The 12310-nt window shown below is 42.3% G+C and overlaps 1 protein-coding gene across 3 annotated transcripts in view; it reads left to right on the top strand.

Moving 5' to 3' along the window:
* The window catches only part of klhdc8b (kelch domain containing 8B), a 68506-nt gene that overhangs the window by 43133 nt on the left and 13063 nt on the right, over positions 1-12310 (top strand). For 2 of the 3 annotated variants that reach the window (XM_019863128.1, XM_019863127.1), the window contains 2 exons: positions 5184-5348; positions 8121-8345. In XM_019863128.1, coding sequence (XP_019718687.1) covers positions 5184-5348; positions 8121-8345 — 390 coding nt within the window. The remainder of the gene's footprint in view (positions 1-5183; positions 5349-8120; positions 8346-12310) is intronic. The other variant, XM_019863129.1, reaches the window with a different exon arrangement.

Below are 12310 nucleotides of genomic sequence, written 5' to 3'. Positions count from 1 at the left end.
GTCATGGGCCACATTGTAGTCAGTTTCCCTCGGAAGGCCAATATGTCTGTGAAACTGTATAAATGCTTAATCACCTCCTCGTATTATTACATATAAAGTACACGATTAATAGATTTTGAAATCCAAAGAGAAGGAGAGTCATTTGTTCCCCTGTTGTTCAAGTTTCTTTATTCACGTTTCTGTTATAATGTAAAAGAAGAAAATGCTTGCAATAGCTCAACATGCCACTGCAGATTTTAGCAAGCGTCATGGAAGTTGACCTGGTTGATTTGCGTTCGCGGGCCACGTAAAATGATGTGGTGGGCCAGATGTGGCCCCGGGCCTTAGTTTGACACCTATGCTCCAAGACATTTTCAATAATACCCCCTGAGGTTAAAATACACGCATGCACACACACACACACACACACACACACACACACACACAGTGGAATGCTGAAATTGGAAGCAATTTAAAGCCCGTTTAACATGCTCAGGTAGCTTACGTAGCTGCCCAAGATGTTTAGATTAGGTCGTCCTTTACCATGTTGATTTAGAACCTTATTACATTTAGCTTCCTCATGTAACTTCCCTTAATGAATTAATGTGGCAAATTTTAAAGCCTTGCCTGCTCTCTCCCATTGCTTTTGATCAGGATACAATGGATAAATGCGCTAGATTACCTTTTTTAATAAATTGAACGTGTCAGGAAACAATACCAATGTTTGCGCAAGCGACACATACCGCAATGGTCCTCACACAATCTGCAAACACATCCGGTAAAGAGGCGTTTGTTCTCTTCGTCGAGCACCTGAAAGGAAGCCGCCTTCAGTCGATGGATTCATTTCTTTGACCCTGATCTTTCTTCACTTCTCGCTCCTCCACATCCAGACACTTTCTGTTCAGTCAATAAATTCACTGAGATCCTTTTTCTTGTCACAGCAGAGGGTTAGACAAGACTATTATCGGATGTCTGTAAAAGAGGACGCACGATACGGTGACGTTTTAACTCCGTTACTTGACACTAATCCAAATTTGGCGGTTCGTCCTGGGGGCTGCGGTGCCATGCAGTTGCCAGCAGGGCACAAAACCGAAAGATGCAAGAATTGATAAATGACGAGGGGGCGGAATGGTCGAATTTCTTTGTCTTTATGTCCTAAAGAGGACAATTGATCTTCCAAAAGGTGAAAGCTGTTATGCTCCCACCCACGTCTTCTCGTTTTTCAAGGGCGCTATCGGGGGTCTATATTGATCATCCATTGATAAATTGTCATATGTATGAGTGCAGTTCTATCCAACGGTGGGAGTTCACCTGCAGTTTATCATTAACAGCAAAGGCAACTTTGGACCTGCCACATGTTTTGAACAAAAAAAAAAACAAACTTTTTTTTTTTGAGCACGTTTTATACAAACCATCCATTATCTGAACAACTTTATCCTCACGAGGATCACAGGCGTGCTGGAGCTCATTCCTGTGATTGGCTGGCAATCGGTTCAGGGTGTCCCCCGCCTACTGCCCGGAGACAGCTGGGATCGGCTCCAGCACCCCCCGCGACCCTTGTGAGGATAAAGCGGATCGGAAAATGGATGGATGGTATATCGTACACTGTATTTCTCAGTGAGATGCAGAACAGATTTCTAGACCACTTTAAACTCTCCCCACACTGTTAAATTATTACCACGCTGACGTTATCAATGAAAGTCTTTTACAGGGTTTTCCAGTAGAGCTCTTAGTGTTTGGTCACATTAGACTGTGCAAGTGGACATAATGGAGGGCCTGGTGAGCGTACAAGAGTTGGGTAGAATAAAAATGATGGTGAAATGCCATATAACATTACTGCCTCACTCATCTTTTGTCTTTGAGGTCGGCATTTTTGCAACATCTACATTGGACATTGAAGAGTCATTTCCTGTGCAAATCTGACTTTGGCAAAAAAAACAAAAACAAAATTGAGCCATGTTATTAGCGTGATAACGCTAATAACATCACGCTTTTGTTTGGATTCCCTGGCTATCTGATAAATGAACTGCAATGTAAGCGCCTAGCTCAATTCTCACGAGTACCATAAAGGATTAAGCCTGTAAAAGGTTCATGGTTCACGGTTGCTGCCAGCCGGTGTCTGCACACAAACTGAGCACTGTTGATTTTGAGAAATCGTTCAATATTTCAAGCTTATCAGTGTTCAGTGACTTCCAACTTGGAGTGTGTGGACCGGCACTCAAATTGGCTTAAGCACTATCATGATGACCATGACTCAGGTGACTGTGGAGATTACAAAGGTCCAGTGCGTCTAGGCTGGATTGACACTGCAATTAGTGATGCCCGATTCCCACTTGATCCTTCTCATATCCTATCTAACCCATGTCACATGTATTGTTTCAATGCCAACCAAAACGAATGACACCTCATTTTCCAGCTGCACAAATGGAAGCATTTAAAGCAGTGGTTCATAACCTTCTTATAGGTACCGAACCCAACCAGTTAATATGCACATTCACCGAACCCTTCATTAGTGGGAAAAAAATTATATATATATATATATATTTATATATATATAATTTATTTATTAACACATTTATTTAAAAACAGAAAAAAAATACATTTCAATTTCAAAAGATAAGTATACTTTTTTTTTTAACTGTACGACGTACGATCACGACAGTCACACGTTAACTACTAAGCGAACTTAATTTCCCACAGCAATGATTGGACAAGCAATGTCATGTGATCATCTACAGCCAGTGATCGCCAGGTGGGCGTGTCATAACTACCTGACATGTTGAGTCGCGTGTCCAACCCTCCATGGCAGAGGCTCCATCGAACCCCTGAACCGATTCACTGAACCCCTGGGGTTCGATCGAATCCAGGTTAAGAACCATTGATTTAAAGTCACAACTATGCTGCAGCAATTTGTCATTTGTCATTTTCTGTCTTATTTTCTTTGCTATCACAGCTGCGATAATGATAGGCCAGAAAGTAAAAGAGGGTATTTTTCTCTCTCTCCCCCACCCCTCTTCCGCTAAGAGATGAAAAAAGAAAGTAAAAGGAACAACAAAGTAGGTTGAGAAAAGGACAAGTGGAGCAGTCAATTAAGCAAATACTGGGAAAAACGAGCATCAAAGTGGACTTATAAATAGCCAAAAGGCGATGATGGAGGGAGCGACAAGACAATAGCGCGATGCCACTGATGAAAGATGCGGAGGGATCAAAGTATTCAATTGAATCTTCTCAACCACAGCTTGGGAGGAGAAGCAACGTCACAAAATAGAAAGCTGCACATTTACACTTTGCTGTGACTCACTGGTCTGCCTCTTGGTGATAACGGATTTGGTCGACGGGCACTGCGCCGTCAAACCACCACACCATCATAAGTCTGTAGGTTATGCTGCGGTTGCCATGGTGACTCCCTGGGTGATAGGCAAAGAATAGAGCCCGCTTTCCTTAATTAGAGGAGATTGCACATGATTAAACAAAGGCTGGGCCAAAACAGGAGCACGAGTGTACATGCCTTTGCCTCCACACACACACACACACACACACACACACACACACACACACACACACACACAAAGACAAGCAACAGGTTACATTTAGTTATACATATAGAGGTCGCAGTGCGGATGCTTGTTGTACAAGCAGTGTTTTAAGTAACATTTTCACATCCTTAATTGTGCACAAACTTGGGGAAAAAAGTCATTTTGAAGTTCTATTGTCATCATTAACGGTTTCCTTTTTTGGATTATCGTCACTGAACAAAACCTGTAGAGAAAAAAAAAATCTTTCAAGTTGTAGGGGTCTATTTTCGTGAATGGCTTAAATCTTATGTGATGTAACACTGCCTCGGGGTGGGTTAGACCCGATGTTGGTAAATTCACAGATGAGCGCAGGCCGGCGGATAGGGAAAAGGGAGTGCTGTGCCACTTTGGGAGTGGTCACAGCCGACTTAAATCACGGCCATTCATCTAATTTCTTTTAAATATGGCGCTAGTCGTGCACGAGAAGTGCACATGTGCACCGTTAAGTGGGCCCTGGGATACTGGGGGGAAAATCTGTTCTTTTAAGATGCAGCATATTTGCTGAAAATACAAATGCGTCATCGTCAACTGATGCAAACGCAAATCATGCAAAGTATACAGTACAATGCAGATGATGATTTTTTTATGGAATGCTTATTACAGTTTACTAGCTTAACCCTTTCGTGCACCATGTAACCTGTTAACATGATAAACTGCCCACTGTAGTAACCGCTGTCCCTGAAAGGGTTAAAGTATATCTGTTTGAAATGATGGTCTGCTCATCACTCTGAATTCCCTGGGGAGAGTTGAACAACCAAAAGTCGCTAAAAGGTTTTCTGGACTGAGTGAGGCATTTTTTTTTTTTCAGTTCCCAGCTTGCACCACATGCAAGCAGCTTCTCTACACAGAGAGTGTCATGAAACAGAATGAGCTGTTCGTTGATTGTGTAACAGTGAGGGTAGGAACTTCCTAATAGTAAATGCAAATGTTGGCGGCGATCACACTCATGGTGAGTGACAGATTTATTTGTGCTGAATTCTTCACAGTTTGAACCACAGCTCGGTGACTGTGTCATCCGTCTGCGTTACTGAGCAGCCTTCCTCGCTCGGTGACTCACTTTCTCGCATTTGGAAAGTCACAACAGTCCGAACACTAATAGATCGCTAATCTGAAATGCGGGAATCACTTTTTTCTTTTTTTTTTTACCACACGCTCCATCTTCCCCTCCTACTTTCTTTCCGTCCTGTCCACCCCTTCGATTTTCTGGCCTTGCATTTCCTCAACAGGCTTACCAGATTTACTTGCACAGCATTTGGCTCGCCTTATTTTTAAGTCTTAATAATAACTGACACTGCAGTACTGGGACGTCTTTATGGTTTCCTGGTATCTACAATACTTTAGGGAATGATTAGTTTATGCTATAAATAGGTTAATGAGGCATAAGGGCACTTCATGACATGTCATGCATGATCGCGGTGGGTCGCTTGACCCTGAAATATTCATCCAACGTTTCAGTCCAGGAATTTGCGACTGGACTTGATTGTCATAATAAATCTCCGTATTTTTTACATGCACGGACAATCAATTGTCAATTGCGTTGTGAGCGCTTTTCACAGTATCGGTGAGGGCACCCTATTTTACAAGTTATGTTTATTGACGAGGAAATTGATGAGGTCTGTTTTACTGCAGATGGCAAGGTGTACGCATTGGGCGGCATGGGGCCGGACATCACACCTCAGGCCCTGGTGAGAGTTTATGAGGCAGAAAAGGACCAATGGCAGCCGCTGACCTCAATGCCGACGCCGCGATATGGAGCCACGCCCTTCCTAAAAGGAAACAAAATCTACATCATGGGTAGGACATTTTGGGGGGTTTGGTGGAGTTTCAAATCAATGTTTAGATACAATTGTTATCATCATCACCACCATCATCATCATCATCATCATCATTATGGAAATCTGATGTGCTCGAAAAAAAAAATGAGGGCAGATTCGGAATCAGTGTTACTATGGATTCAGTGATACCCGTGTTGCCTTGGAAACATCCCATTTTTGCAAGTAATATACAGCAGTGATGTGCCGGGCCACGTTAGTGTGCCGTCAAACCTCAAAGGGTGTGCCGTGGGAACTTATCAGAGTGCACTTAATTGGTGAGAAAATTATGTATCAATTACAAATCATGTGTAATTGTCCAGCTATCTATGCCAGCAACTTAGACTGACAGACAGAACAAATAAATGATCTATTAAATGGCAAAAAGTATGAAATGGATATATGTATCCAATTTTTGTGACAATTTTGTTTGGTGGTGTGCCGCGCCATTTTTCAAACTTAAAAAATGTGCCTTGGCTCAATAAAGGTTGGGAATCACCGATATACAGGAATAGCTGTTTTTGAGGTCATGTTGGTCTCAAGGCAAGAAGCCGACACGGGACAGTAGGTTTATCCATTTATCCATTTAAAGGACTTTGGATCGAAAATTACAGGTAGATGAGACACAATATTCACTCTCAACGATCATTTGGACATTTTACTTGACAGAACAACCATTTTGTAAATTCTATTCCACTCTATCAAAATGCTGCTCACACAGGCATAACAATATCTCCCCACCTCACGGGTTTTTGTATGTAAGAAGTCATTATGCTATTTATCCATTCATCCGTTTTCTTCCGCTTTTCCGGAGTGAGGTCGTCGAGGCAGCAGCTTTAGCAAGCAAGCTCAGACTTCCTTCTCCCCAGCCACTTCGTCAAGGCTTTCTGTTGGAATGCCGAGGTGTTCCAAGGCCAGCTGGGAGACACCATCTCGCTCCACCATGTCCTGTACCTGGAACACCTCACCAGTGAGGTGACCAGGAGTCATCTTGTCTAGATGCCCGAGCCAATTCATTCGTCTCCTCTCAATGTGGAGGAGCAACGGTTTCTACTGTGAGCTTCTTACCCTATCTCTAAGGGAGAAGAAAGTCATTTCAGTCGCCGCGATCTTCCTCTTTCTGTCACGACCCGCAGCTCGTGGCTATGTAGGTGAGAGTGAGATTGTAAATTGCGTGCCCGTAGGTGAAGAGTAAGAAAGTAGATGGACTGGTAAATCGAGAGCGTCTCCTTTTGGCTCATACCAGCTATATATTCTTCGTGCTTTTGATTCCTGAGTTCTGCCGCCAAGTACAGATGTGTGAACAGGTTTCCGCCGCTAATCCCTAGTTTTAAATCACCGAACACATGGGACAAGTGAACGTCACGCAGCGGCGTGAGTGAGTGCAGCTGATTGATGGAGCCGTGCTTATGTCAGCACAAATTGTCTGCTGCCGTGACAGGCCTCTGAAGAGATGAGCGGCACCCCGCCCAGTTGAACAGCTTTGTCAGGATAGCGTGAGAGACAGATGACACAAGGTTCGTCTTTTTGTTGTGCAACATATAAGAAACGTTGTAATTACACAGTATCAAGCCCGTTCTATTTCCAATTCCTCTTTATGAGGAGCTTTCACATGGTAATCTTGCGATCTTCTTCTCTCACATCTCTGGCTCTTATCCTTCCCACGCACTTCAAACTTGTCTCACCTTTTGGCAGTCAATCTCTTCCCGAATCAGTCTCTTCAATTTGCAAGCTCGCCCTTCCCCATTCTTATCACTTTGCATGTTCCGATGCCCTTGCGCTCGTCGTAGCTCTCCTCGCTTTTATTTCACAGCCTTCATTTGTTGTCTGTCATGACTCAAATGATTTATACAAGACAACCTGAGAGGATCAAACTGTCTGTTCTTGTGCTCGGTCCAAATGAGTGTCACTTCACTCGACTCTAAGTGGCAAGTCGACTTCAGGTTATTTAGGGGGATTAATGTCAGCACAACATTAAATGGAGAAAAAAAAAAGTGAAAGATGGGTGTGGAACACAACATCTGCGTAGTATTTTGCGGTAAGGATTAGGGTTATGAATTTAACTTTCCAGAAAAAGGCAAATTCATCTTCAAATCTCTTTTCAAATATATTTCTGGATGGTTATGTGGGATAATGAACTGAACAGTGTTTGTTTAGCACTTGCAGTCTGACGGTGTTATTAAAATAAATAAACAAACAAATACATCTCAAATTCCTCAGCCAAACTTGCCTTTTTTTTTCACATTTATCAGCCTTTTTTTCAGCAATGAAGAAATCACCACCGTGGGGGAGGTGATCACTTGCTGTTTCTTTCAACGTTATTGCTGTTTCCTCAAATGAGTTGGTTCTTGATTGACCCGCCTCCTGTCCACGTTGGACCTCTTGCTCGGAGTTGGCAGGGATTGGCTCCAGTGCACCCGTGACCCTAATGAGAACAGGCAGTAGAGAAAATGGATTGATTGTTAGTTTTTCACGGAAAATGGCCCCACACGGAACTCTACCCTACTCTTTGCATGTCCGCTCACCGAGGCAGTAAACTAATTGGTCCCATATTAAATGCACCACCCATTATAAATTTCAAACCAACCTCACATCCATTACACTCCACATGATCGATTCCCAAAAGGTTAGTGAACTATCGTATTTAGTGTAACTCATCCACCGTGTGATTGCTTACAAGGATTTTGAACCATGTGCATTCTCGCCTTGAAGCAAGCTGAATATTTTTTTTTTTTTTTTTTAAATATATTCCCAGGTGGTCGTCAAGGAAAGATGCCGGTGACGGCGTTGGAGGCATTCGACCTGGAGATGAAGAGCTGGACACGCTACCCCTGCATTCCGAGCCGGAGGGCTTTTTCCTGCTGCGCAACAAATGAGCGAAGCTTATTTAGCCTGGGGGGCCTGCAACAGCCGGGACCGCACAACTTCTACTCCAGACCTCACTTTGTCAGCACCATGGAGGAATATGATCTGGATCAAGGTAAATGGAGCACCACGTTAAGAAGGGAGCAGCACTATTTGGCTTTGACAGGGTTTTGTTTACATCTCCACATGTCCTTGTCGCATCAACACTACATTTTATTTTCCCATTTGTGTCAAAACTACAAGTATGGTTAAATAATAATTTGTTGTCAAGTCATGATAGCACCAAAACTACTTCAGGTAAGAGTTAGAAAATACCAGAAGGACATGTTACTTCATTCTTTATAAAGGTGTGCTGTACTGCAGATAACCAATCCAGTTAAAACAACTACATGATTTTGCAGCAAAAGATGAGTGACAATGACAGACTGGTCTCACTCTGACAAGAGAGTCATGATTCTGTTCATGTGTGTGTCCAGCAGGTGGCAGCGGAGGGCATTCCCTCCAGCCTGCACACCTGCTGCCAATTTGATCAAGTTAAGCCATGTATTGAAGGACTTCCTAAGCGGCAAGGTTCCGTCGGATTATTGACCTTGTTGCTGCTCTTGCTCAAGTGTTTTTTTCCTGACCTATCAATCTCGTCATTGTCGTTTTTGCTCTCTCGTCTCTCGCCTTATATTTGTTGTTTTGTCTTTGATCTTGCTCATGTTTTTGTTTCGTGAAATTGGGACTCTAGTCATTTCATTTCTCGACTCGGATTTACTATTTCATTGCCTTTGCAAGCATTTATTTTGTTAATGTCTTGTTTTTTGTGGTTCTTTTTGACCAGCGATTTCTGTTCATTCTTTGTCAGTGCACTTCTGTTATAAAATCAATATTTTTTGCACGGATTTTACTTGTGCCTACATTTGTAGGATCCGATTCAATTCGTTCCCGAACTGTGTCAAAGAGAGCAGAGACTGTTATGTCAAAATCATTTCATAGATTGGAGCTTATACATTTGAAGTGTTTTAACAGTGAGAGTCACTTCTTTTTAACTGGATTATTGAATATGCAGAGGAGCACTGATGCCAGAGGTGGCCATAGTTGAATTGCTTATCCTTTGTCCTCAGATCACAAACTAAAAAACAAATTGCTTGATGTGTGCATAACAATTTGCAATGACACCTTTGATCATTTGAGGTATTCGAGTTTTTGCTGACATAACAGAAAAGAAACATAACCAGCCTGGAGCATATTAACATAAGTAAGAACATGATCTGCTCCCTGCTCATAATCCTATCCAAATGAAGGCGGATTATGCATGAGTGAGTCAGAGCGCATCAAAACTGATGGCAAAGCAGATAAGGAGCGAAAAAAAAGGTCTTTTCTGCATTCGATTTTGAAATTCTCCCTGAGCATCACTTTTCCTCAACAGACATGTTGTGCAGAGTCGACCAACAGGATTCCAATTTGGGAGCTGTATCTGCAAGGGAGATTCTTTAGGGATTGAGCTTCTTTGAGGTGCCTCGGCATTTGCATCACTTTAGTGTGCTTTGGAATGCCCGATGACCGGGCTTTGGGGGTTTTACACTATTTTCTTTGAAATGATTGAATTATATTGTTGATGCATGTTGCCATTAGACAAGGATAGGGATGGTAATATTGGATATTTGACCAAAGTGCCTTCATTGGGAAACGGTCAGGGTTGGGAATTTTATTGTCTTTTATTTACCAAAAGTTTTTGAATATCATATTTCTAGTCAAGTAGAGTCAATTATTCTGAATTTTTCTTCAATTGTATTGTATCAGGGCTTCATTATTGGTTAAAAAAAATTGAGGAAAAATTCCATTTTTCATCAACTAAACCTGTTCACATCAAACTCTAAATGTAATACCAACAGGTTACTGGCTCTGAATGACAAATACAAACTTTTCGAAATGGCCCAGAGTGGCATGCGTAGAGTCCAGCAACTGGTAAGAGCCAAAATGCAACGATAGATGCACAAACTTTTCAAGAACACGTCAGTGTCTCCACTTTCCAACTTTCGGGTTATAAGTAGAGGAATCATGAAGTTCTACATTTGAGCTTTGACCGTGTCGTCTTCAGCCAATCAAACTAATTGAGCGCAAACAGTTACCTCTCCGGGGGTAGTACATCCAATTTTTTCCTACATTGGTTTTCAGACTTTCATCCATAATAAATAACAAAACGGTTTGCCCCATTACATCTCACGGCTGGACTTGAAATTGCTTCACTTTTGTGCATTTAAGTACTTGTCTGAAAAGCCCAACGCTGCCAACAACTTTCGTTATTCTTGTGCATAATTCGAGTGATGGTGCACACAAGGAGCAATGATCGTAGAAATCCAGGCTTTGAATTCTTAAATGTCATTCTGCCTGCCGCGCCTCAGAGGACAAAACCTCTCTGTGGCTTGACTGTCAATTCAACACGTAAAACAACCCGGAGAGTTTGACGCGTTGCAAACAGCGCCAGCAGATTAAAACGGCTTCCTTACAGCGTTTCTGGAAACCCCACCTGCTATGTAACAAATGCAGCCAAGGATACTTTGAGTGATTGCGTGCATGAATAACAAATGGAGGTAAATTTAGAACCAGCCTACACACTTTTACGACGTGTGGGCATGTCGGAAAATGTGTGAGTTCATACTTACGATCAACTGAGAGGCTTCTCTGCATATATCAACGAAACATCAATATGCGTATCTGTATTGCCGCATAAATTATTCGTCCATTCATGGAGAACGTGATGACTGCAAAAAATACAGTAGCATTGCAACTAAATACTGTTTTAATGGCGGTTCTGAAATGTTATACCAAAAGGGAGATGTGTTTCGTAGCGTTATGAATCACGGGCTTTATCTTCAGGGCTTCTGACCGATTGGGGAAGCTCGTGGCGAGGTTTCATCAGCAGTATTGTTACCGCCGGGGACAATCACTCTCAAGCGACTGGCTGTGTAGTCTGACATCATTGCAATCCAAACAAGGGATAGGCAAAAAAATATGGCCGTTGACGTTCTTATCAGGTACGCAAGTTTTGAAGCGTCACCTTTATGATTGATGGGACAAGCTGAAAGTCACAATCACAATAACCACAGACAGTTTTTTTTTAAACCCAGGTCAAAATCAATCACTATCAAAAGGAGGATATTTCGTTGGAAGATTTTTTTTGGGGGGGGTGGGGGGGGGGCTTACATATTTCTTCAAATCATGTAGTCAGCTATCTAGCTGTTATTTCAAGCATTTGAAGTGACTTTATCCAAAACGAAAGTCCTTTTCAAGCCGCCAAAATGACATTAAAAATTAGGAATTTGTGGATTTCGGACAATCGAAGGAGAGATGGATGATGTGTTCAACTGCTGGCACAAATATTTACGGAATGAATAAATGACGTCATGTTGTAAATGAGAAGAACAATGTATGAAGTCTGGTTTCTTCTTCGTTGTCAACTCTAATTTATTCACAGAGGCCTTCATCACAGAAGCGTCTCAAAGGGCTTCACAAGCTCACAGTTGACAAATATTAACGACATCCCCGAGCTTAACCCTACGAGAGGGCAAGGAAAAACAACAAAAAAAAAAAGAAAAACCTTCAGAAATGATCGTGCTCATGTCATGCGCCCCACTGAAGTTGGAGGGTTTGCAACGGGAACTTGGTGTGATCGCTCTCCTTGTCGGCTTACTGCCTTAAATCACGCTGGGACGTATTAGTATCACTGTATTTTCCAACTACCTTCTCTGTTTGCGTCTTAGTTTGTGTTTGGGGGATTTTCCAGACAGATGGTAAATGAGTGAGCTTCATTGTTGCCGATGAAGAGCGTCGTGCGTCGACTGTTACTGTAAAAAAAAACGTGTGTTGCTCCGGTGCGAAAAGATCCCTATGCATTAATGAGGAAAAATAACGCCGTTTTTTTAGTAACGGCACATTCTTTCGCACCTCCCTGTGCCTGATGGCAGTTGATCTCATTGGATTTCTCATTTTTGCTGGTTAATCCTCTGTCAGGTTCAATGTGCACAGCTTTAAGGGATAATAGCCTAGCACTGACTGAAGAGCCCCTTTCTCTCCTTATCTTTGACAGGGAGC

Source organism: Hippocampus comes, unplaced genomic scaffold (genome assembly GCF_001891065.2).
Source record: "Hippocampus comes isolate QL1 unplaced genomic scaffold, H_comes_QL1_v1.1 scaffold1, whole genome shotgun sequence".
In the NCBI taxonomy this organism is placed as follows: Eukaryota; Metazoa; Chordata; class Actinopteri; order Syngnathiformes; family Syngnathidae; genus Hippocampus; species Hippocampus comes.
The sequence above is the reverse complement of the archived record's forward strand: the minus strand, read 5'-3'. Positions and strand labels throughout refer to the sequence as shown.